The sequence below is a fragment of the Protopterus annectens genome, chromosome 4.part0 (genome assembly GCF_019279795.1).
Source record: "Protopterus annectens isolate FY-2018-M chromosome 4.part0, PAN1.0, whole genome shotgun sequence".
In the NCBI taxonomy this organism is placed as follows: Eukaryota; Metazoa; Chordata; order Ceratodontiformes; family Protopteridae; genus Protopterus; species Protopterus annectens.
In genome coordinates, this window is record NC_056733.1 from 18517420 (window position 1) to 18544432 (window position 27013).

The window sequence follows — 27013 nt, forward strand, 5'->3', positions numbered from 1 at the left end:
AAAAGCAGAAGTTGATTTTATTATACATTGAAAATAATTGAAAATGCAGAAACAGAAAATAGAATAATAAATTTCCTTGACCATTTAGCAATATAGTTAGTATTTGGAAGGGGGGGTGCATTGGTGCAGCAGCTAGTATTATCCCTTACAGCAAGAGGTTCTCCTGTTTGATGTACAGCTGGGGTGCCTCCTGTGCGGAGTCTGCATGTCCTCCCTGCATTCTTGTGGGTTTCACCCTGGGCCTCCACTGAAAATGGGTTATCTCCCAGTTGCACTTTCCTGGTAAACAAATGTTTAAAAAAAAAAAAAATATATATATATATATATACATATATATATATATATATATATATATATATATATATGTGTGTGTGTGTGTGTGTGTGTGTGTGTGTGTATGTGTGTGCATATATATATATATATATATATAGATAGTCAGAGAAGGGAGAGGTATAAAAAGGTTAAGAAGGGTATGTAGTATTTTAGTTGTCATAGACAAATGGTGAAAGAGAAAGAGGTTGTTTAAAGAGCAAAGAATAATTTCAAGTTTTTTATGGAGAGTAGACAATGTTGTGAGCTGCACATGAAGCAAATTATAAGAGGTTTTATATATAAATTGCAAAGAAATTGCATTAATACAGAAATATGGTATTTAAAGAAAAATGCATATAATATGAGAAAGCTTTGAAACAAGGGGAACTAAATTATGGTAAAAAGGAAATTTATGAATCGGATAAAATAAAAATATGAAATTCACTGCAAAGACACAATTATCTATTGTAAAAAAAGAGATGGTTAATTCTGCTTTAGGAAAACATGTTGAAATGAATGAGATCTTTATGCTAGAAGTCGAGTATGAGGAAAGGGAGGATTGCTAGGAGCCAATGAGAAATTATAAAGGTGATGGAAGAAGATTTGAAGGAAGTATATAAAGTCAGAAATGAGGAAGATGAATAATCTGACAAGTGAAAAAATGAGAAGATGTAAGGAAAAATATAAGGAAGTGTAACTATGGAGGAATGAGAAATTACTGTTAAAATGGAAAGGGTGATACAGTACCAGAAATGGTGGAATAGCATACATGTTTTTAAGAATGTGATTACAGTTGACAGTGTCTGTTGCACGCTTTTGTTGAGTAGGTTGCATTTGAGTTAAAAGACAACGGCATATAGACAGGATAAAATTACTATAGAAAAATGATTAAAAAAACATTAAGGATCTGGAGACCAATAACATCAGATAATGGGAATGTTAAAATAATGTCCAGTCTTATAAAAGAGATGTGAAATTAGTGAAGAAGGTTATGCAACAAGGGTGTGTGGTGAAGGAATTTTGATAAATGAAGTTGTAAATGGAGTAAAGGATTAAATGCTATAAGGAAAAGTGATGTAATATGATATTATGAAGTCATACAGTGTTAGACATGTTCAGCTGAGAATATTTTTTAATTTTTTTCAGGACAGTTTATGAAAATTCATATTAAGGCCTTTAGTTAATAGATGATGGTTAGCGGAGGAGATCAACATAGTGAACGCAATAAAGTAAGGTTGTGCGGTGGATATAGTGTTATTTGGTTTAGTTATGAATATAATTATAGGGAAATAGAAGAAATCATGAAAGGCAAAATAATAGAATTTTGTATGAAAGAAGAGTTCCATTAATGATGAGGCGCACATCTGATATAGTGGGTGTATATTACCTTATGAATGATGAAAAGCACAAACACTCTTTCATCGATCTGAAAAGGTCGAAACCCCTAAAGAGCAACGACATGGAACAGCGATTTTTTTTCCCAGGAAAAAAATCGTTGCCCTGCAAAAAAACAAACAAAAAAAAACCCCACAAAAAAAATGTTTAAACACAAAAATGAAGTAGTGGGGATCACCCCAACACCCTCCAATGTGGGAGGCTATGACCCCTACACCCCTGTACTTAAATATACCAACTCTGAGATTGCACCATAGTGGAGGAAATGGCAAAATCCCAAAGATGGCCCACCAATTTTTTCCCTGGGAAGAAAAATCAATGGTCCGTGTCTTCATTCTTTAGAGGTCTCAACCTTTTTGGATCGATGAAAGAGTGTTCTCTCTTTTTTCATTCAATAAGGTAATATAGACCCGGTATATTTGATATAGTGGTTGTAGATGAAACAGATAATGGGGAAATGCAGCTATAAATGTAACTTACCTAAAATTGTAGGATTAATCTTAAATAAAAAAGCAAGGGCTATGGGGCAATAAAGAGAATGGAAAGACTTTATTTTCTATGAAAGAGAGCAGTATTCAGAATAATATTTGGAGGTAAAGAAGTTGCTATAGAACAATGGAAAAGATTATTAAAATAAAAAAATAAATAATGTATGTGGTCCTGTGATTTATGTTTTGCATAAAAAAAAAAAAAATATATATATATATATATATATATATATATATATATATATATATATACACATACTAATAAATAACCCAATCTGCTTATGGGAAGTTGGGTTATGTTGGAGGAGATTTTATGTTTTCTAGCTAAATGGAGAAGAAGATGCTAGAGGTAATTTTTGCTGTTATATTTGAGTTAAGACTAAAGCCAGTAAAAGGTGGAGATCCTGTATAATAAGAAAGAAAAAGGAACACTGAGATTTTTAAATCCATTTTTCAGTCTCCACTGTATGTCTAATGGGTCTATATTATATACTCGAAGTTTCAAAACTTTGAACCTCATATGATCGACACCATATAAGCAAAGTTTGAAACATTGAATATATAATAAAAAAGAAAAAAAAAGAAAAACTTACCTAAACTCTTTGAGCAGGGGGGAAAGACCCCTGCACCCCCCACACTCCCACTACTTAAATAGCGTTTATATCACGTTATCGAAAGATGAAAATAGAAAATGCTATTTCATCGGCCCCAAAATATCTAAACATGAAAATATCAAACATTCAGAACAACAAATTTTTTCCCATGGAAAAAACTCGCTGCTCTGAAACACATACACACAACACAAGCACATCAAACAAACAGCAACCACACACATACACTTAAATTCCTACATCTAACACTACACTAAACTAAACATACACTGCTATCTACCCACTTACCTTAACCCAAACCCTAACCCTAAGGTCCGTCACTATCGCACACTCACCTAACCCACGCCCTAACCCTAACTCACTTAAACCACCCCTAACCCTAAAGTCTGTCACTATCGCATACATGCCTAACCCGTGCCCTAACCCTAACTCACTTAACCCACCCCTAACCCTAACGTACAAACAATCGCACACTTACCTGAACCCAACCCGTAACTTTCCACCACACCACTAAGAATAGTGAAGCCACAGAAATGGCCAACCGAATTCTTTCCCGAGGAAAGAATTCGCTGTTCTGCAGCTTCGCTATTCTTAGCATTTGCTGAATAGTGTTCAATATTAGAACATTCGAAGTTTTAATACTTCGATGTTCTGATATAGTCCTCTTAAATATACCAAGTCTGAAATCGCACTTCAGTGCAGGAAAGGGAAATCTTCCCATTCTGCGCCATATGGAGCCATTTTTTTAACCTTCGAACTTGTAAATGTTTGATCATATGGTGTCAACCATGTGACATTCGGACTTTTACAAGTTCGAGGATATAATAGGAACCCATCTATTAGGTTTAAGTGTTAGATTCGGTGAAGGAGAAAGCCTGCTGACTAAGGTATAGTAAGTGAAGTATAAAGTTTATTTTACCCAGTCTAGGGAAGGTAAGAAGAAGAAAGTTATAGAAATGCTGAGGAATATTATAAAATAAGGGCTAGGCTGGAAGATAATGTGTAGCATAATTACGTGGGCAAGAAAGGAGTAGCATGAAAATGTAATGAGTACATCCTTCTTTAGACAGAGCCATGGAAAGAATGGAATAAGGAATTTAGGGGGCAATGCAAGAGAAGAAAGGTTTGAAAATAAAATAAAAACAATGTATATTTGTTTCTATGAAGGTTTACAGTAAGCAAATTGTCACTAAAGTCAGTGATGAAATAAATACCATGAGGAAATAAAGTGTAACATTCCTGTAATGTACAAGATATTATGATGCATGCATTTTCAAAATGTGAAAAAATAAGGATATCTTAGAGAAAAAGTAAGGAAATATGGAAAACGAGGTGTCAATAATTTGAACATGGAGATAATTATGTATGGCTATGCCATTTTAATTTCTCCAAGTATTTGGGGTTTCTAATACTATGATGTATGATTAAAGTTCATGAAATTAGTATTGTTTCAGTCTTTGATGTTTGCTAGAAGTGCTCTTTGCAGCACCCCCAATGAGCCCAGAACCGACTCCTTATTCAATTCATATGGAGTCACATGTATCTGTAACATACCTAAGTATGATTGCACATTTTTTTTATAAGACCCATCTCTCCTACCACTATTGGGACTGTCTGGGTATCCTTCTTCCACATTGCCCTTGTTTCTACCTGTAAATCCTGGCATATTATGATTCTCTGTACATAAGACACTGTAGTCACTGGGTGTAGCATTTTCAATGATCGATGTTCCTTTTTTGTTCTTTTCAAGGACTACTATATCTGGGTTTCTGACATTTATTTTTTGAACTGTTGGTAACAGGTGATCCCATGTGATATAAACTTCATAATTTTCTATAATTCTTTATGGCCCATGTTTCCAATGCTTCTTATCTACTTCAGTATCATAATGTTAGCTCAATCCCTATGCAACAGTCTTGCCACATTATTATTCCTTTCACTATACAGTATCACAACCAGCATGAGTGTTTCCAATTCTGTTTTATAAAACCTGATTTGTCTGTTTCTCCGACATGTTCAATAGATTTTGTACACCAACATCTATGTAGTTTACTATCCTAAGTCACCAGTATTAACCTCTCATCTTTTGGTTTAAATTCAACTCTCCTTCACCATTCTTGCATTTGGTCCAGATCGACATGAGGTTGTTCCAAGAATTTTCTGTACTTGCAACTGTATTCATGCATTTTCCACACTTCTTGTCTTCTCATCTGATCATTCACCTTATATTCTTTCTTTTGTTTTTTGGCACATTCAGTTGCTGCCTGATTTTTATCTGCTTCTGTTTTGATGTCCATTCCCGCTTGACACTGATATGCTTCTGTTAAACTAAGCAGGGAAGTCATCTTAGACTTATTCTCATCATGTTTTAAAACTTTCACTATGTTTAGATCTTGTGAGGTCAGCAGATATGTATGCAGTCCTATGATTCCAGATTTATACATGCAATCAATTTCAAGGAGGCCCGTACCTCCTTCAAAATGGGGACTACATAATCTTGGTATACACTGATTTTTTATAAATCATTTGATAAGCATGAAACATTTTTCTTGTTTTTCTGTCCAACTGATCCAATATCTTTTGGGGACAGTCAAACAAGCCAAAACTGTAAGTTAGGACAGGGAGAGTAAATTGGTTTATACCTTGGACATTATTCCTACATGTCAGAGCTGTTTTCAGTATTAAGTTTAGTCTTCTAAAATGTTCCTTACTAAGTTTTATTTACATTTGTTCATGTTTTGTTGTTGATCCTTTATCAATTCCCAAATATTTATGCACTCCCACTCGCTCAAGTTCTTTTATATCACAGTCCTGTCCCAGATAGATATTTTCTTGGTGCTGAAGCTTTCCTGCTTTTATGGTTGGTTTTGCACATTCATCAAGACCAAATTAATTTCTTATATCATCTGAGAAAGTTTTGACCACTTATAGTTGTGTTTTCATTTCCACATCGGATGAACTATACAGTTTCAAATCACCCACAAAAAGAAGAATAAGAAGTCTTTACATTTTGCTCTTTTCTGGGAGCCAATTTGTAGCCATGCTAATCTGTTATGTAGACAGCTTAATGGGTTAAGGGCAAGACAAAAGAGCAGCGGTGACAAAGAGTCACCCCGGAATACCCCCCTTTGAATTGTAATCCCTGGAATAATAATTTGTCCTGTATCATGGCTTAACTGCAAAGTGGTTTGCCACTGTTTCATGGTCGCTGTAATATAATCTATAAGTATAGGTGTATCTTATACATTTCTAAGCACTCTTTTATCCATGAAAGTGGGATGCTGTCAAATGTTTTTTCTGTAGGCTATCCATGTCATACTTAGATTCTTCCCCTTTTTACAGTTCTCCATTATGACTTTTTTAACAACAAATGATCCTTTGTTCCATATGATTTTTTTTTTGTTACCATTTTGTTCTATTGCCATGATTGAGTTTTCTTCTAAATGACAAACTCTGTTGATATCATTTCCAGAGTAGTTTCTACATTGTCGGAAGGGAAGTTATTGGTCTATAGTTTTATGATACCTTGTAGGTTTGCTGTTAAGGAGGAGTATTGTTTTTTCCTGTTGTTAGCCAGGTTGTCATATAAATAGTTTTTACTCATGGCTAAATCTTCATGTAAAGATGTTAATATGTTTTGCTAGAAGATAGGTACTGCATCTGGGTCTGGGGTTTTCCATTTAGGAGCTTTCCTTAATTTTGTTTCAATTTCTCTGGTGCCGTTACTTCATACCATTTCATATCCTGTACATCTGAACTTCTCTTTCTTTCTTTAACTTCTTCTATCCATTCAAGATCTTCATATATATTTCTCCAAAATGTGTGTTTCTTTTTTTTTTTGTGGTGCTTCTATTCCTTTTGCCTTGTTTTCCATTTGAGTCATTAATAAATTGCTTATTTTGTACTTTTCCTTTATATTTATCTGCATATCTTCTAATTTTTTCTGCCTGTGCTAATATCTTTAGTTTATTATTTGCAATAGTGCACAATAGATCCTGATCTGTTCTGATACTGCACGCTGCTTTTATCACGACTATCTTTATGAGTATTTTTGTTGATCTGTTCTCTCTTCTATACTCTTCTATAGTCTTCTAACAGTGGCACTTCATGTCTTAATTGCTTTATAGTTTTCTCTATTCAGTACTTCATGGTGGCATGCTGGTTTGAAATAATTATACATAGTTATTGTAATGGGATAAATGATGACAAAACAGATAAGACAGAAGCTTTTTGAGTGCATTTGTCATATTCAGAAGGCAAAGTTTAATGCAGTTTTTGTACAATAAAAATGATATCCTACTGAAATAAAAATAAGTAAAATGTCTATTATAGGTGAAAGAGTGGTATGGGTTGAATGAGTCTGGGAATGAGATGCCAAATTTGAGGAAGGTGCTTAAGTATATGAATAAAATGTAAATATTCATCTTTTTGTTACCAGAATTTTTATTACGAAAAGATTTGTGTTATTTATAATAAAGATCAGTAAGGTGACATGGGATCTTTTACATTTACCTGTTCTATCAACAACTCAGGAAGACTGGACCTTAGTTTAAAACCTCATCCAAAGGGCAGCATACTCACAAGTGTAGCGGCCCTATTCTGCACCGTAGTGTCAGTAATGGAAAATTAATTCAAGCTCTTGGGGTAGGAACAGCCCACAACCTTCTGATCTTCCAGCATTTAGCAGGTATGCTACCTGTAAATTCATTGACACTGCTAATTTTAGGGCAGTGATCAGCTCTCTGTATCTTGTCCTAAACTTTTGGACAGGGCACACCCTTATAATAACTTCTATGCTTATTAAATATCATTAAGACGCAGCTTTTGGGTTCATAGGTAATTACTGGACTTGAAGTCCAGGAGACCACTGAGGAGTCTGGCACAAAGTCCCTGCAGACTCCAAGCACTATCTGGTTAAGTGACTTGCTCAAGATCACACAGAAGGATGCTAAGGGAGTCAAACCCTTTACTACAGAAACTACAGCTCATAGTCTTAATCTCTGCACCAACTGCCAGACTACTCAAAAAAGTAAAAATACCCTAAAACACTGGTTCACACAAGCTTTCTTGATAATGTGTTAATGTGAATCATTGTGAGTATATAGCTTTAATTAATTAATTGCATCACATATTTTATGCCACAGTCAACTTTTTAAAGACCACAAAAATGTAATGTTTTCAAAACACTTTATTGCATTTTTATTACAAAACAACATATACTGAAATATTTATATAAACATATAGATAAGTTGATATACATCTGATATTTTCTCAGCTCTTCCATTCTCACAACAATTCTTTATGATTCATTGTCATATTTAGACTGTAAGGTGAACATGTTTAAGAATATACAGTAACTCTTTATGCAAGCACATTTTCTTTTGATTCCCCTAATCTAGTTAACATTTATTTTTTCAAAGATAGCATATTTAAAATTCTACAATGTTATGCCGTTTAAAAAATATTTTACCAGCATGAACTTACTTCAAGCTGATTCCCTATATCTCTAATGTGCTCATGTAGGTTCTGTTTAATGCTGTGCTTGACCAATGCTGCATAGAAAGGACCAAACTAACAGTGTATACAGTTTATCACTGATTATACATTACAGGCTAGGTTTTCAAAATCTTATATTTCTTACCCTTTATTGTACAATCATTCCATTTATCATACAGGGACATGCTTTACAGTTACAGTGGGATAAATTGTACTAATAACACATACCACTGATTTTGCTCTAATACTTGAACTATTTTCTTTAGAGATAGGTCAGTAAAGTGATGTATATATAAAGGAGACATTCAGCATCCAGTCTACAGGAGTGACTGAAGCTATTCCAATTAAGGGTCTATATTAGAACATCAAATATTTAACAGTTCAAATCACTAAAGGTCGACCTTTAGTGATTGAACTGTTAAAACATTGAATGTTCAGAAAAAAAAAAAAAAAAAAAAAAACTAAACGGTGTAGGCAGGGGAGCAAGCACCCCTGCACCCTACACATGGGGGGCTGCACCCCCCACCTCCGCTGCTTATATATACCAACTTCGAGATCACACTACATTGAAGTAAATGGAAATCTCCCCTTATGGAGATTTCCATTTACTTGTTCGATGTTCTGCAGTTTCGCTATTCTCGTGTCGACAATGTCAGATTCAACATTGTCGACATTCGAGAATATAATATAGACCCTCCAATTAATACTTTTCGTTAGGAACACTGAATGCCTTTGGCATTATGGGATGTATTGTCAAGAGCTGTAAGTTTATAAGAGCTCAGAGATGTAGAACTAAGACCTGGATCATACATGACTGCACCTATATGCTGCAAGTACATATAATTAGCAGGGGGGTTGGGGTGCAGGGTGGGCTTGATTAATCCTGACAGCATGTCCAGAAGTGTGTCGACATTGTGTTATTGATGTTAATGTGTCAACATTACCACTATTAGCATCATTGATGTTTAGTGAAATCAATCTAGTTCACTAAATATATATGTATATATATTTGATATAGACAGATATGTTGAAAGGCAAAATGACAATAGCTGTAATGGTTTTGGTTTAATAGCTGTATTTTCAGGTTCATAACTGTCAAAACATACTATAATCATTTATGAAAATCTAGCAAGTGAACAAATGAGATTGATGAATTAAATGTGACTGGGGACTTAAGGAACAATGCCTTTCATTGACTTAGTTTCTCTAAAAAAAGACAAGTCTATATTAGCAGCAAATAATAAAATCTTATTTTGCAGCAGAAATGGTGCCTAGTAGTGTGACTGATACAACCTACTTTTGCATACAAATGATAAAGCTTTACTGAAGAATAGACTTGACATGTTTTAAACATTTATTGTTACTTGCTGGGTGTATATATATATATATATATATATATAGATAGAGAGAGAGAGAGAGAGAGAGAGCAGGACATCCAATAAACTTGTATTTAACAAGTTATGGCTAACCTACAATATATCAATGTTTATAGAGGAAGTGGTGGCCCTTTGTACTATATTAAAAATTAAACAAGCCTGATAGAAACATCCAAACATGATATAGAAATTTGAAATGAACTGTCTTGATTAAAAATGGCAACATGTTTAATGATCTAGTAAAAAGAGCAGAAAACAAATCCCTGTAAAATAATCTGGAGAAAAATAAAAAAAATCCCTATGATATTTGAACTAGACCTAGTTGCACTTAAATTTACATGTTCTACTGAAGAAAAAAGGCAGCCCCTTATTATCAACAAGTGGGAACTCTGTTAACCAAACTCAATTCCATAGCTCCCACTGACCAGCCACACACAGATAAGGAAGGGTTCCATAGCTCCCACTGACCAGCCACACACAGATAAAGAAGGGTTCCATAGCTCCCACTGACCAGCCACACACAGATAAGGAAGGATTCCACAGCTCCCACTTACCAGTCACACACAGTTAAGGAAGGGTTCCATAGTTGCCACTGACCAGCCACACACAGATAAAGAAGGGTTCCATAGCTCCCACTTACCAGTCACACACAGATAAAGAAGGGTTCCATAGCTCCCACTGACCAGCCACACAGATAAAGAAGGGTTCCATAGCTCAACATTGACCAGCCACACACAGATAAGGAAGGGTTCCATAGCTCCCACTTACCAGTCACACACAGTTAAGGAAGGGTTCCATAGCTCCCACTGACCAGTCACACATAGATAAGGAAGGGTTCCATAGCTCCCACTTACCAGTCAGACACAGTTAAGGAAGGGTTCCATAGCTCCCACTGACCAGCCACACACAGATAAAGAAGGGTTCCATAGCTCCCACTAACCAGCCACACACAGTTAAGGAAGGGTTCCATAGCTCCCACTGACCAGTCACACATAGATAAGAAAGGGTTCCATAGCTCCCACTGACAAGCCACACACAGCTAAGGAAGGGTTCCATAGCTCCCACTAACCAGTCACATACAGATAAAGAAGGGTTCCATAGCTCCCACTGACCAGCCACACACAGATAAGGAAGGGTTCAATAGCTCCCACTGACCAGCCACACACAGATAAAGAAGGGTTCCATAGCTCCCACTGACCAGCCACACACAGATAAGGAAGGGTTCCACAGCTCCCACTTACCAGTCACACACAGATAAAGAAGGGTTCCATAGCTCCCACTAACCAGTCACACACAGATAAAGAAAGGTTCCATAGCTCCCACTGACCAGCCACACACAGATAAAGAAAGGTTCCATAGCTCCCACTAACCAGTCACACACAGATAAAGAAGGGTTCCATAGCTCCCACTGACCAGCCATACACAGATAAGGAAGGGTTCCATAGCTCCCACTTACCAGTCACACACAGTTAAGGAAGGGTTCCATAGCTCCCACTGACCAGTCACACATAGATAAGGAAGGGTTCCATAGCTCCCACTGACCAGCCACACACAGATAAGGAAGGGTTCCATAGCTCCCACTAACCAGTCACACACAGATAAGGAAGGGTTCCAGAGCTCCCACTGACCAGCCACACACAGATAAAGAAGGGTTCCATAGCTCCCACTGACCAGCCACACACAGATAAGGAAGGGTTCCACAGCTCCCACTTACCAGTCACACACAGATAAGGAAGGGTTCCATAGCTCCCACTGACCAGTCACACACAGATAAGGAAAGGTTCCATAGCTCCCACTGACAGAGAAACCATCTTAAGTAAAAGTACACACAAATGAAGATTATGGAAGTGTAGTTAATGGCTCCTTTTCACCAGTGCAAGGAAAGTAGGTGTGATCTTTCCTGCAGTGACCAATTGGCAGTGAATCAAGCTGGATAACAATGAATTCCAAAACTTCCTGTGACAGAATAACCACATTTTGGCAGGTCTGGGGCTTTGTCCCTGTACACCCATATTAAGGTGGGCCATGGCACTCTTACCCCTGCTTACAATAACTAAGAGGTAAGTGTACTTTGGAGTAGACAGACCACACTGAGATGCTGCAAAGTTCGTCTTCACCTGTAAACATTTACAATTACAGCCCTAACATTATAAGGGTGCCATTTACATACACAAGTGGCATCTGCAATAAATGAATGTTTTATGGGGAATGTAAACTACCAAGCATGACCCTTTTGTATGTTTGAACCATTGGAAATGTATTTGACTTTAAAGTAGTTCTTCATAAAGAAGCTACATTTATATTGCATTTCTCATCTATCTTGGGGACTATAGTTACAGTACAAACCTTTTCCTGTGAAAATAACACACTACATTATTGTTTCTTTAAAACATAAAATAAATATCTCTTTCACATGACTAGAAATATACTGATAGCCTTGCTTTGAGTTTATGCCAGCATAACTTTTACAATGAACATTTAATTTTACATTTTAAATAAACAAAGGCACATTCTTCTTTAGGAAAGAAAAGGTGAAATAAACATATGTTGTGTGGGGTGACTGGAGGGAATTACAGGGAAGAGGTAGGCTGTAGTGGTCTACTACATCAAATTATATAAAGTCTATTAGTTTCCTGATTAATCGATTTATTGTAAGTCATATAACTTTATGCAGCTGCAGTCAGTAGAAGTGGAGGTTTCAGTAACTTGTGGTATTCCAGTTATTTTATTGTGCAATAAACTTTAATAAAATATTTAGTACCTTAGTTTACTGTCTCCCATGAAGATTCTGAAGTGCTACAAACATCTCATATTTAAATTATATCAGTTAACAAGATTATTATGTGCCCACATCAATACAAATTAAGTTTATATATTCATATAGTTCCTGCAGAGCAAATGAATTCATCTTGATAAATTAATACTTTTATGATTTTTTTAGTCGGCTGATATCTGTTACTGCTTTCTGATTAAGTCAGTTGCATTATTTCATGTTATCATTCCAACCTCAGAAATGAGCACTGTCCTATAAAAGGAAGCCTTGACAGTTAACAACTGTAGTGTGTACAAGTAAGCTAAGGTTTTGATTTCAGCTACAGGAGTTTAAGACATGTAAGTCTATAAAAATATATAAGCAAATTAACTTAATCCAAGTATGATGAATTACAAAATACAGCTATCATCAAACTAAATTTATTTTGTTCTCACAGCTGACTGACTGAATTTTCACAGCTGATTGTGAAAGCATAGTGAGTGACTAATTTCAATTAAGTATGTAATCTCTTATTGGTCAGCCATAAAATACACTGGATATTTCCTTAACCAACACCAAATCCAAAAGGAAAAGAATGATCACCAATGATGACTGCTATAGTACTTTTTGTACATTGAAGAATGTTGCTGACAGCTCCAGTGCCTGCGGTTCAGTCCTGACCTCCAGCCACATTCTGTATGGAGTATTGCATATTCTCCTCATTTATGTGTAGGCTATTTTCCAGATACTCAGGTTTCCCCCCTTTTAAAAACATGCTAGCTGATTAGCTACACTAATAGAGCGACTCAGTACATAGAATCTTTATGAAATTTCTCTGGAAAAGTGGAACTTCAGAATCCTATGGAAAGTGGTGATATTGTGGTGCTATGTTCTTCCCCAGTACATTTCATTATGATTTTGCAAACTTTTTATTTTACTTTGCGGATATTCACTACAAAAACTGAATAACAAAATTATTTTGGAATATTTTGAAAAAGGGACATAATCATTTCATACAGTTTTATTTTGTTACTGAAAACACATTTGAAAAAATTATGAATGAGTATAAGTGATTATTTTATCTTGTTTCATTAAACAAATCTATTGTTGTTTTGTGGTCTCTGAACAGATTACCTAGAATCTTACATGACTCAAGTCTATACCCACTCTTTAGTTAACAGCCATCAGATTGTTAGTTTATATCTGAACAGGTGCAAATATTTTTCTGCAAAATATCTATGCTTATCTAAATATATTCCAAAGATGAATATTCTTGCAAGAAAGAAAAAAAAGAATTTTGCATTTATTTACAAAGCCTCTTTGATATACTTACGAAATGCATGGTGAGGGAAATTTAAACAGGAACCTTGAATGAATTTAAACTTTAACAAGGAACATAAGATAAATATCTTTAGACAAGTAAAAAAAAAAAGAATCATATTTCAATCCACATTAGTTCATTTCAGATAAAAATTATGTATGGACAATATATCTTTCTTATGACAACGTACCTCTCAAAATGCTGTCAGTCTGAGTAATGCCTGGTGGATTTAAACTACTATTGATAGTTATATCAATTACATTTGGATGTTCAAATATAAAATTAAAGACAAAAAATTGTTTTTGCTACAATGGTCACAGACAGATTAATATAGAACAATCTCAACAGATTTTCCAAAAATGACTGGAAGTCTTTGTATTTGGAATACTTCTATGCATTGTTGTAGCTAGCATTTGTTTTTTCTTCTTTTGCAAAAATAAATGTAGATTGAAACATGAATACTATTTAACACATGCATAATTCTTATTGTCTTACCACTCATTTCAGTATTTTTACATATTTACTTAAGCACTGTATTTCCTTTCTTGATTTTTTTCATTTTCAGTGTTGGTAAAAAACTAAAATATTTGACTATCTTTTTTTAAAAAAAAAATATTAAAACAAAAGTTGATTGGCTACACTAAACTACTCATATATTTATTGTATTTCCCATTGCAAACTAATAAACAAAAAAAAAAACGGCAATGACCTCCTAGAAACAAAACACTAGTAATTAAAAAACACAAGGCTTGTAACAAAGGAAACCAAGATTTCACTGGACCCGGAAAATAAAAATATATTTAATACGATAAAGTACAAAGTATACTGTGTTATATTCAATAGTATGTTGAAAAGTAAACTGGTATTTCTCTGTGCAGCAAAATTTATCATTATTACATAGAACAGGCAACATAATTTTAACAGGTTTACGCTTAATCATGTAATAAAGGTGTTTATATTGATATTACATTTTTTCCAAAGCCTTCAAACAGACCTTTTCTGCCTGTGCAATATTGGATATCTCACATTCAATGCTATGCATTTTTATGGTATGTGTTTGTCTTCCCTGTGATTAATGGGCACAAAATGTATTCCACTTACACAGGGTCATATCTTACACAGCATTCCTGCCCTTCTGTGGTAAATTATGACCAACTGAGACAATCTCTTCTCAGAAAAGAGGTTTTAATTAGAAGAGCATTAGCACATATAGAATGCAGCATGCCTTTATATGCAGTTTATTAATTTAAGTGAGTGGCTTCCAAATACAGAATTAAAATAGAGGACTTTGAGTGCATACATGTCTGTATTCTAGTATCTAGTCCATAATGGGAGTATGACAGATGTGCAGGTACTAGGACTGCATGTTCTATTTTGCACCCTTTGTGAAATTGCACAGTTTATCAGACCTAGCACTGCATGAGGAAATCTCCTTTTCCACTAGAAGTAGTGACCTCAGAGCTGAATATAAGAAGGTAGTACAAGGTATGAGGCACCTACATTGAGGACTGTGGGTCTTTGCCCCCCCCCCAAAAAAAATCTAAAATGATATGCAAATTGTATTTTGACTTGTCCATTTTATCTGGAATGGCACTCTCTCTCTCACTGGTGCCTTAGACCTAAAAAAGTGACATTTGTTAGGTGTGCTATATATTCTTTTAGATTGTAATAAACAATGCAGTACTTAATATTTGTTATTTCATTTTATTCACCAAGGGTCAGTGTGTTTCACTGTATAAAGTGAAATGTGTGTAGATCAGTACAGTTGTACATCCAAACAAAAGTATACAGGAAAATGTTTTGTGATGTGCCAACTAGGCAGTGACACAAAATGCTCACTACTTACACAGAGTCATATCTGTCACTCATTATGTTCAAAAATCTGTGTTGCACTTTTATTCGATTTCTTTACTACACAAATGTATATAGTGACCGTTTTGATACAATTTTACAGGTTTAATCTGAGTACAACCCAAAATTAGAGGTAAAAATTTTGACTTACTTTTTTTCTAACAAAAAGTTCAAATAAAACAAAATAAAATGTATTTCATTATTTGTGCACATTATTAAATATGTATGCTTTTGTTCAGCATTCCTGCCATTTTGGGATAAGTTATGACCATTTGAAACAATCTCTTCTTGGAAAATGGGTTTTAATTGGAAGAGCAGTTGCACACATAGAATGCAGAATGCCTTTATTTGAACACTCTTGACACAACGTGTCCTTTTGCTCCAAAAACTTTGCCACCAGCAGGACGACTTCCATATGCAGCATTTACTAAACAGGATACATCATCTCATGCAGGCTTGAAAATTGTAAAAAAGTTATTCAATACTGTTTTTATCATTTGCAACAAAAGCATTTTGGTATATACAAAGCAGCAGATGTCGGGTTTGTAGGATCCAGAGAGTGTTATGCATTCTGTTGTACGATGCGTTTTTGATCTGTTATTCTGTTCCTGTACGTATTCAAGCGAAGCATTTACCACTTCACATAATGTTAAGGATTCCAAACCTCATTAAACTATAGCTCACCATATAATGTTGAAGCCCATGTCCATGATTTCCAAATGCATTTTTGATATCATAAAAATGTTCCAAACTGCACACTTCTATATTCAAAATACAGCTAGATTTCTGAAAGAAAATTATATTGTGCTATCCATCTAATTTGTGATTTGCATCTTGTGTTTCATCAGTACATTTTTCCACTTTCTGGAAGACAAAAAAGAAAGAAAGGGAAAGAGATAAAACAAATAATAACATAAGTTAAAACAAATCATAAAGAAATGCACATCAATTACGTTATCCATAAGAAATTCAGCAATTCATTTACTGAGGTCTCAGAACATGCAAAATATGAAAGTAAATATACTGTAATTGCAATCAAAAGTACATGGCTAAATATAAGGATAAGTATGCAATAATAAAACTAACTCCACATGCAATCAATTACAGCCAGATTCATGCAGATTCTGCAAAACTGAAGCCTAAGAAACAACTTATATCATTTCACAACTATTAATATCTGCTTTTTTTAATCAATATAGCATAATTATCTTAGCAATATTTCACATTATTTTTCCATTTGTGATGTCTAACATCAATCACTTTGCCCACATTCACTTTGGAATACTCCATTTCGTTTTGTAAGGTTTGGACTTTGTAGGTCTATTTGTGATTTTCCTAAACCACACTGCTACATGTGTTTCTTCCTTTATATTTTCCAAGGACATAATGTTACATAATTTGCAGTTATATTTACAAGACTGTGCTGTTTAACCTTATTTAAGATAAGAAAGATAAGATTTAAGAAAGGAGAAATATTAAATAATATGAGTTTTTATATGTTCATATTGTGTATTTTTATTTAGCACATTTTATTAAGCATGCTTTAAGCAATGTTTTTATGTGTTTACAAGTGCTTGAATTAGCATATATATATATATTTGATGATTTTATGCAATGTCTTTTTAAAAGCTATAATTAATAGATTGCTTAAGTACTTAATTAGTGCACTCAGAGAAGTATATATTACAGAGTTTTTTATTGAGTATGTGTTGGATCTGAAGAAGCTACATAGCGAAAGCGCTCATCCTGTCTGTTTTCCTGTCTATTTTGGATTAAAGCTGGAGTTTTTACATCATATCCCTTTGGATTTTTTCATTTGGTGATTGGTTCCTGCTAACGCTGTGGTTTACCTTTGTTCAAGATTATTTTCAGCATCTTTCTGAACCTACGCGCTAACCTGCCACAGTTGTGGACATTGTATTCTGATTATTTCTATTTCATTTACTTCTGTGTGCAGGAGTAGGACATTTGTTTATTCTTTTTATACATATGTCTGATATAGAGCTAGAATATGTTCCAAGAGGTGAACACCGTGGAATTGATGATCAAAGAGGTGAATACCGAAAAAACGAAGCCTTAGAAGCAAGATTTCAGCTATATTTGAAAGATAATACTAACACTTCCTGGTTTTTCGATAGTGAGGCTGCTAATGATGACGCCATACATGCCTCCGTTGATTCTGATAAACTGCATACTCTTATGGAAGAGATTGAAAGAAGCTTTATGAAATTAAAGCGCCTACAAACACAAAGAATGCACTTTCAGTTCTGCTTAGATCGTAATATAATTCCTAGAGGCTTACGCGTTTTCACGATGCCTAGCCAAGGAAGGGAATATCCGGATCTTTTAGCAGAATGGCAGCGACTTAACATAGAGGTAAGTCGCAAGTATTTAAACCTTCTGATAGACTTTTTTCGCCTAATAGAGGCAAAACTAACAGAAGACATTAATACCAAACAGTGACTGCTGTTTACAGACTTTCCTGCTGAAATTATGCAGCCATTATTTGAAAATTTACTGGACAGTGTCTTAGCCTTTGAAAGGAAACTCTTGCAGCAGAAATGCCACAAGACCACCAGGGACATTAATGATTTCAAAAAAGGCCATGTCTTTATGTGGCCTAGGTACAACCAAGGGTCTGCAATAGATACATTAATGGAACATAATAATAATCCCTTGCATTTAAATGCTCAGAAGCAGGATGCACCTGCTCATAAGAACTTACAAAATAGAGTTAACTTGCTTACTAACACTGCAAGTAAAAATTGTGTGGTTAATATTAATAGAGCTGATGAAATTTGTGAGCATGATTTAGATACAGCTAGTATGGATCCTAATGTAATTCATACTGATAATAATTTGATACATAGCAATATATCTAAGAATGTTGTGAATGCTGCTAATACTGACCATAGTAAAGATTCAGTTGATGTTATACATCTTGTACATTCTGGTGAAACTGTGGATACTAACCCATACCCAGATGTGCAGATTGTTAAGAATAAATCAGTTCAATCTAAGCATAATAGTGATGTCGTAGTTAGACCTAAAACAACTATAAACTCTAAAGGGCTAGTCCCTGATGAACCACTCCAGTTGTCTTTTCCCCTGCTAGTGAGAACAGAGAAGGGCCCATACAGATCACGTTCCATGAGCAGGGGGAGACAGAAGAGGAAGTTATCAGAGGAATATGTACCTCAGAAGACACTCAAAAAGATGTGGACAAACAAACGCTAATCCACAATTTGTCTAATATTATACTGACACATGATGACATGACATTATTTAGTAAAGGACTGAACTTCATTCCTAGATGTCAAAGTCAATTAGTTGACACTATTTTAGATCTTAAATTATTCTGTAGAAATATTATGCTTAAATTAATATATAAAGACTGTAATAGTAACTTAAATAATAAGGAAATGCATAAATTCAAGAATTTAAGTGAATTTATACCATCAAATCATCCTTTAGTGGAGGCCTATATGAAACTTACTGAAGAAGAGTTACACATTTATCACAGTAGTAAAAAAACAGCTAGAAAAAGAGACAATTTAACATTTAAAGAAAGATTAAGTCTCAGGAAACTATAGAATAACCCTGATATTATAGTAAGACCTGCAGATAAAGGGGGTAAAATTGTTGTTATGAACATGTCTGATTACATAGAGAAAATGGAAAATATGTTAAATGATGATTTTTACATATCTGCTTCTATGCAGAATGTACAACATACTATTAAATATGTGCATGAGACAATTAATGACATCTTTAAGAGTAATTTAATAAATAAAGACCTATTTGGTTATCTTATTATTTCATCTCCAGTCATACCAGTCATATATGGACAACCCAAAGTACATAAAGACCCACTCAACCCTCCTATGAGACCCATAGTCTCAGGTCGGAATTGGGTAACAGAACATCTTTCTGTTTATGTTGAAAAACATCTCAGGTCTGTATTGAATACTAATATGATGGTATTGAGAGACTCTAAACAATTTTTAATTGATTTTTATGAATGTATAAAGGACATTACAATTACAATGGAGTACATTTTCGTCACTTTTGATGTAAAATCTCTTTTTACTGTAATTCCCAATGAACTGGGATTAAGTTATATTACAGAATATTTGAAGCAACATAGTGACTATTCTGCTGTATCCATTGACTTGATTGTGCATTTTTTAGAGCTAGTACTGGAGAATAACTTTTTTATGTTTATGAATAACATCTACAAGCAAAGAGAGGGCATAGCTATGGGCACACCTTGTGCCCATAGCTACGCAAACATGTTTCTTGCATATTGGGAAGAACATGTCCTATTCTGTAATGATATGTTTAAACAACATGTGATATTCTATCAACGTTTTGTCGACGATTTGTTTTTACTTTGGAAAGGTTCTTTGGATGAACTTCAATCTATGTATACTATTATGAATGATCTTACATCATATCTTGAATTTACTATGCACTATTCATTGTATAAAATTGAATTTTTAGATTTATACATTGAGAGGCTAGATAACAATCTCATTAATACTGGGGTACATCGGAAGTCATGTTATACAAATACCCTTCTTTATAGATCTAGTATGCATCCGCATTATGTTTTTAAAAATATTATGAGAGGCCAAGCTATTAGAGCCTCTGGGCTGAACCCGTTAGATGAAGGCTTTGAAAGTGAATTAATGGGTCTTAAAGGTAGATTAACTGACAGAGGATATAATACTGCTGAAATTAATCTAGAACTAAATGATGTATACCAATTACATTCCTCAAAGGCAGAACCTTATTTTGGGCCTAGAAATTTTAATGATAATTTTGATAGAAGTATGAAGCATAGAGAACATGTTAAATTCTCTACATATTATTCTTCTGATTATTTAGAGCTTAGGGAAGTGATTGGTAAATACTGGGACATTCTACATGTAGATAATGATCTCAAGCAGATTGTTGGGGATGAACCCAAATTTCTATATAGAAATAAGAATAATTTAAAAAGAAGGCTTTGCTATCCTACGTCTAGCTGTAAAGATAAACATGAAGGTTACACTAAGCCATGTGGCAACTGTAATTTTTGTTCACTTATTGACAGTACAATGCATTTCTTTCATCCTGATTTGCAAACAACATTTAATATATATGCCCAAGCTGACTGTATGACATCACATCGTATATTTAGCTATCTGTCAATCATGTTCCTCATTCTATGTAGGCAAAACCAAACGCCCACTGAGAGATCGAATGAGGGAGCATGTGTATCATATGAAAAAGGGCACTCTACATAATGCACTGGCTAAGCACTTTATAACTCATGATTCTGAGCACACATTTTTATTCAAAGTATTGGAAGTAATAGTCCCTAATCCAAGGGGAGGTGATATAAAAACCTATACTGAAGCAAAAGAAACAGAATGGATTATTCTGTTGAAAGCTGATAAAGACCATGGGCTGAATGAAAGAGCTTCAATTAAACCAAAATTGAGACAAAGGAGAAATATTAAATAATATGAGTTTTTATATGTTCATATTGTGTATTTTTATTTAGCACATTTTATTAAGCATGCTTTAAGCAATGTTTTTATGTGTTTACAAGTGCTTGAATTAGCATATATATATATATATTTGATGATTTTATGCAATGTCTTTTTAAAAGCTATAATTAATAGATTGCTTAAGTACTTAATTAGTGCACTCAGAGAAGTATATATTACAGAGACTTTTATTGAGTATGTGTTGGATCTGAAGAAGCTACATAGCGAAAGCGCTCATCCTGTCTGTTTTCCTGTCTATTTTGGATTAAAGCTGGAGTTTTTACATCATATCCCTTTGGATTTTTTCATTTGGTGATTGGTTCCTGCTAACGCTGTGGTTTACCTTTGTTCAAGATTATTTAAGATATTGATTAAATGAATTACAAAGCATATTGGTAAATTCCTCTGATTCATATTGATTCAGCTCTTTCATAAATCTCTCAATTTGTATCAAATAGCTTTTATTGGTCAGTCTAGAAAGTATTCAATGTTTGAGGAAGTTGAGCTTAGTAAGCTAAGGTTACCATGTATCCCAGCTGCTAGGATTTATACATAATAGCATGACTTCTACTTTTATAATGATCCTTTATTTTTATTTATTTTATTTAACATTTATTAACCAGGAAAGTCTGACTTGGAACTAAACCAATTTTCAGCAGAGGCTCAGGGAGAAACACTTCAGATACACATCTTTGAACGTGGGAGAAAACCCAGAGGAAACCTACACAAATGCAGGCTCTGCACAGAAGGAACTCAAGCAGAGAATCAAACCGGAGAACCTCTTGCTGTGAGGTGACAACACTACCACTGCACCACTGCATCATCCTTTCTGTTTACAAATTAAACAACCTATGCAACATATCAGTGAATATTTGAATCAGTTAAATAAGTTAGCAAACAGGTTGGCAGACACATTATCTCTTAATATACTGTAAATAATTGTTAATATACTCTTTCTGGTATTTTCACATTTTATTGGGTAAAATAAGAATTTGTTATGCTTTCTCTGACTAGCCAAAATGACCAAGTAAAAACTGAAAGACAGACAGAGGATCATGCCCAAGAGTCTTCAGTGCAGATCTTATAACATTTATCTCCATAATGACTATCCAGGTTCTTCGTCAATGATTTTGAAAGTTAGTGCTGTTATTTTATATTTTACAGGCTGAGAGCTATACAACTGAAATTTCAGAACACTCATCATGAAGAGGCTATTAGTCTTTTTCCCCCCAAATTGCTATTTATTTACATCGCCGCTGAATTTACTGCTTTGCAACCATTCAGATTTCTGATTTATTACTGTAAGCTTTCATGAATAACAAGTTCATTTTTGATGATGTAATGAAAGCTAACACATTACTATGGATAGAAACATAAATATATATATATTTTGCCTTGCCTTGATATTCTACAAAAAACAAACTTCACTTAAGCACAATACATAACTATTAATAATATTTATTTTGTTCTAACTCTGACTCTCCTGATGAAGGTGGCCATCCTGGTATAATTTGTTTTCTGCCTATGCATTTTGTTACACAAAATGCATTCTGTGCCCCAAGGAGATGAGTTTTATATGATCTTCAGATTAGCTGTTTCTTATCACTATTCACTTAGAATGGCAGCACTCAAAATTACTGCCGACATTTAGAATCTCCAATTGTCCTGGTCCCCTTCAATAAAAACATCACACCGAATGACATTTGACGATCTTTATTAAACTTCCATAAACATGATTGTTAACCAATATTCATTAATTTCAACCAAAACATGATACAGATGAAAATAAGATCCATGCAACATTAACATAGGACAGTGTGACCTCGCTCATCCTGATCAGTAAGCAGCGTCCATACCTCCACTTGCTTACTTATGAAGCAGCATACCACTCACTTTAGTTATCATTTATTGAATTACCTCCGACCAAATAAGAAGCTCACCTCTGCTTGTTTATTTACTTATCAAGCAGAGCAACTGCTCACTTGCCTTCCTTATCAAGCAGCCCAACCTCTCACTTGCCTTTGCCAAATTATTGAATTGAACATCCACCACCAGAGGGCGAACAGAAGAGGGCAAGCCTGCCCCTCTTCTCTGCCCTACCCAAATTGAAAAACACCCACAATCACCACTAAAAAGGGAGGGAGGGCGGGTAGCAAGTTCATGCCAAAAATGTGACTCCTACTCCAGTTACACTTGCCTAAAACCCTTTAAGCTTCTTCCTACCCTTATCTCATTTCCTCCCAATCATCCCTCCTTCCTATTTAACCCTATCTTCCCCTTACCCTCCTAAACCCTACTACTCTATTTGCTAGCCTCACTTGAAGTTGTCCCTGGATAAATCGTTCTGTTCCAGACCTCATTTATAGTTTCTTTTTTTTTTCCATTGGCTAGTTTATCTTTTTAATGTTAATTTATAGAATGCACCTTTTCAGGTGCAGAAAGTGTTGAGACTAAACTGTTTTTTTTATTTATTGAGAATAGTCTTTACACATTAATATCCTCTATTATCCAGTGGTGTCACATTTCATTCTTTTTAGTGTCTGCTGCTTACTTATCTGTGACAGCACTTCAGCTTGTCTTTTCAAATAAACATGCAGCTCTGTAGACTCAGTAGGTTTATGATCTCACCAGGAAGAAAAAATGTGAGTGCTAGGAACAAGTCATTGGTCAGCAGGAAGAGATGCAATACATTTCTGAGTGAAACTCTGCAGTGTGATCCTAAGTGTGAGATTAATATTATGTGCATAAGGAAATCAAAACTATATAACCTTTGAATACTTGCCTTATGTCAAGGTTCAGCAATTGCAGAATTATTATATGCATGTAGCAGAAGACTGTCTGTTTGTGTGTGTGTGTGTGTGTGTGTGTGTGTGTGTGTGTGGGGGTTATGCAATGCTGTAAAATACTTTTAGGACGTTTTAAGTTTCAGTGTGAATGTTAGAACTCACTGTTTTGGAATTGCATTTTGAGTGTTGATGCCATGAAGCCCAGCTTGTTGTGTACAATTTTCCTGTGTGAGAAGTCCTAAGTGCAATGTGCTTTCTGATGTAAGGGAGGACAAATTCCTAAAGAAAGTATTGTGAGTTTCATACAAACCCCATCATAGTGTATTAAAAGTGAACTAAATAGATGTGAAATATCAAATGAGGTGAGAAAAGCTTGACATATGTAGCAGTGTAGAAATTATTTTCTAGGGAGACGAATACGCTGCATGACAATGAGAAGTTCTGCTTATGGCATAGCTGGCTTTTATGTTGCTATGCAGCTGTTCTATTTATGCAGTCTGCATGCTACTATGTTGTGGCTAAAATAATATTACTTATGTCAAAACATAGTGAACTTGACTGCTGCTTTTCAGGCACTTTTTTATAAGTTTCACTTAGGAACTTCTGTGCATTGCATTGCTTCATACTATTGTGCCCAGTCAGCCCTGATAAGATATTTTTTTATATGGAAAATGTGGAAAGAAGTCTGAATAAAGGTTAAGTAATATCATAACAAGTATAAATGTTAGACTGTATAGTCTGCACAAACTTACTGCTAGAAAAACAATGTTCCCCCTAAAACACAGGAAGATGGGGGGTATCCTCTTTTAAGTGACAAAAAGCTCACTTCACTTGAATGGCAGTGATAAACAGTAAAGAATTTCCTTTTATAACCATGATCTTGTCTATAGAATTTGTAATAATATATGATTTATAATTTAGCAATGCAAAAAATAATAGACTGTGTCAAGAAACAATGTACTAACAGAGAGGACTACAGACATATTTCAAAACCAGAAATATAACAAACTGTTAAAGATAGACAATACAGCCATCATACATTTTACAAATACATCATTTATAATGGAAATCCGGCACTTTATTCTTGCTTACCTCATTTAAAATGTATTGGGGTGTTCACTACATAATCTGCTCTTGTTGCATTTTCAGAAAGCACAGTAATAGTAAATATACCTCAAAACTTAATTTCAAATCTCTGTTCTATTTGTGATGAATAAGTGCTATGAATATGTATCACACCCAGTTAGTGTAGACGGTTATTATATCGTGGCTAGACTGTCTAGCTGTCTGTATACACAGGAAGGTACAGTCACAATTTATTAAGAATTTAAACAAACACAATTGTGTTTAATGACATCAATATGGAGGCATTTTTTTAATTTCAAAGAAAAAAATACAAGTTGATAGAAATGGATTTTAGACTGCAGTTATTTAATCTGTAACAGGGATTAAAGTCATGGTTTTAAAATAATATTTCTGAAATAATGTTATCTCTTCAGATTACCTTGTAAATCAATGCACGTAACATCCAGACATTAAGAGTACAACACACCCCATAAACTTTACTAAGTAGCTGGAAATCTTAGATTGTGGTGGCTTTTAATAAAAGGAAAATGACTTTTGAAAACATGCAGGGAACTTAAGAATTCTGCAATGATCTAGGTTTTTGTTAGGTTAGAGGGAATCATGACAGGTCATTGCCAGAAGTTAGGTAAATGAACCCACCATTGCCAGAAGTTAGGTAAATGAACCCACTGCAAGCTTTAGTGATGGTTTGATCAGAATGGTTTATAAAATGATACTTTTTTGGAAGGGCAAGCCTCACCTCCCATGCTTTCACATAGCTTTACAGACAATATATTCTAATTCCAGTGCTGCATATTGCTGAAGCTAAAGGAACAGCTTAATCTTGCCAGAAAATAAATATTTGCATTAGCAGCAAGGGCGAGCAATCTAAGTGCTACAGGTGTGGGTGTGCAGCTCCCATATGGCAGGTGCTATTCCCTCAAATATATAGACTACTTCAGACTGTGAAATAATGATTCTGAACTTTCGAATCAGAAGCATAGCTGGTTCAACCAGTGCCCTGGGCTGGTACTATGAACCAGCATGTCACTCCCTCAGTTTTTGACAGTTAGGTCTACATTCCTAGCTCTTCCACTGGAGAGCAAAAAAAAAAAAAAAAAATGACTTCCTTCTACTGGCACACCAACTAGGTGGCCAGATGCATGACACCCCCCTACCATTCAGGTCCCATTTCTGTGCCCTACCCCCAACTCTCCTTCAACATATTTTATTAAAAAAATATTTCTTGTTTTACTAAAAATGCAAGAACAGTTGCTACAGTTTATACCCTGCCTGCACAAAGTGCTACAGCACTAATAATTTAGTTAAAATAAATCTTCTTTTTAAACTGTAGCAAACTGCTTGCTACAAATATAGCAAACAGTTGCTACTGTTTAGACCACACATTGAACACTTTAGCACTCAGGTTTAACCTCAGATGCAATGCTGGCTTTTAAAAGCTGGTATTGTATTAAACAGAGATCAGGACCAACTGATTGTCCCTCCCAACAGTTTGTGCCCAGGGCAGTTGCCCTTCTCTCCTCATGCTAGTTGTGCTACTGCTCTGAATAAAACGTAATAAAAGTTGCATGATTAATCAATGTCTTCATTTCCTCTTCCTGCATTTACATTTAAAATTGACTGAGTCATTTGAACCTGAAGAAACACAAACAGTTAATCTAATCTGTCAATCAAATCTAAAAAAAATTCAGTGTTACCCCCTGTAATATTCAATACAGCATCTAAACTATAAAAACAAAATTGTTTAAACTCCAAGCACAACGATGCATGTTTAGCTGAGGCATTATTCATATTGGAATTGCAGTGTTCATCAGAGCCAGATCCAGCACTGGGTGTACTAAGTAGATGCCTAGGGCCCAGTGCTGGCTGAGGGGCACAGCTTGTATTAAAAAAAAAAAAAATCTCTGCTTTAAAAGCAGGGATGGCTCATGCTATAGGACTGCGGGTCCCCCACCTGTAGAAAAAAAAAGAAAAGAATAAAAATTAAAAAGAGTCCCCCCAC

General features: G+C 34.8%; 1 protein-coding gene and 1 long non-coding RNA gene across 4 annotated transcripts in view; one reads left to right on the top strand and one right to left on the bottom strand.

Moving 5' to 3' along the window:
• The first annotated feature begins 322 nt into the window (after nt 1-322).
• LOC122799169 lies at nt 323-14081 on the top strand. Its single transcript, XR_006364433.1, has 2 exons — nt 323-365; nt 9704-14081. It is a non-coding gene; the product is annotated as an uncharacterized LOC122799169 (long non-coding RNA).
• A 2014-nt stretch (nt 14082-16095) lies between these two features.
• Nucleotides 16096-27013, bottom strand: part of LOC122799168 (platelet endothelial cell adhesion molecule-like) — an 879258-nt gene continuing 868340 nt past the window's right edge. For all 3 annotated transcript variants that reach the window (XM_044068057.1, XM_044068059.1, XM_044068058.1), the window contains one exon: nt 16096-16466. In XM_044068057.1, the coding sequence (XP_043923992.1) occupies nt 16410-16466 (57 nt within the window). In that variant the 3' untranslated portion in view covers nt 16096-16409. The remainder of the gene's footprint in view (nt 16467-27013) is intronic.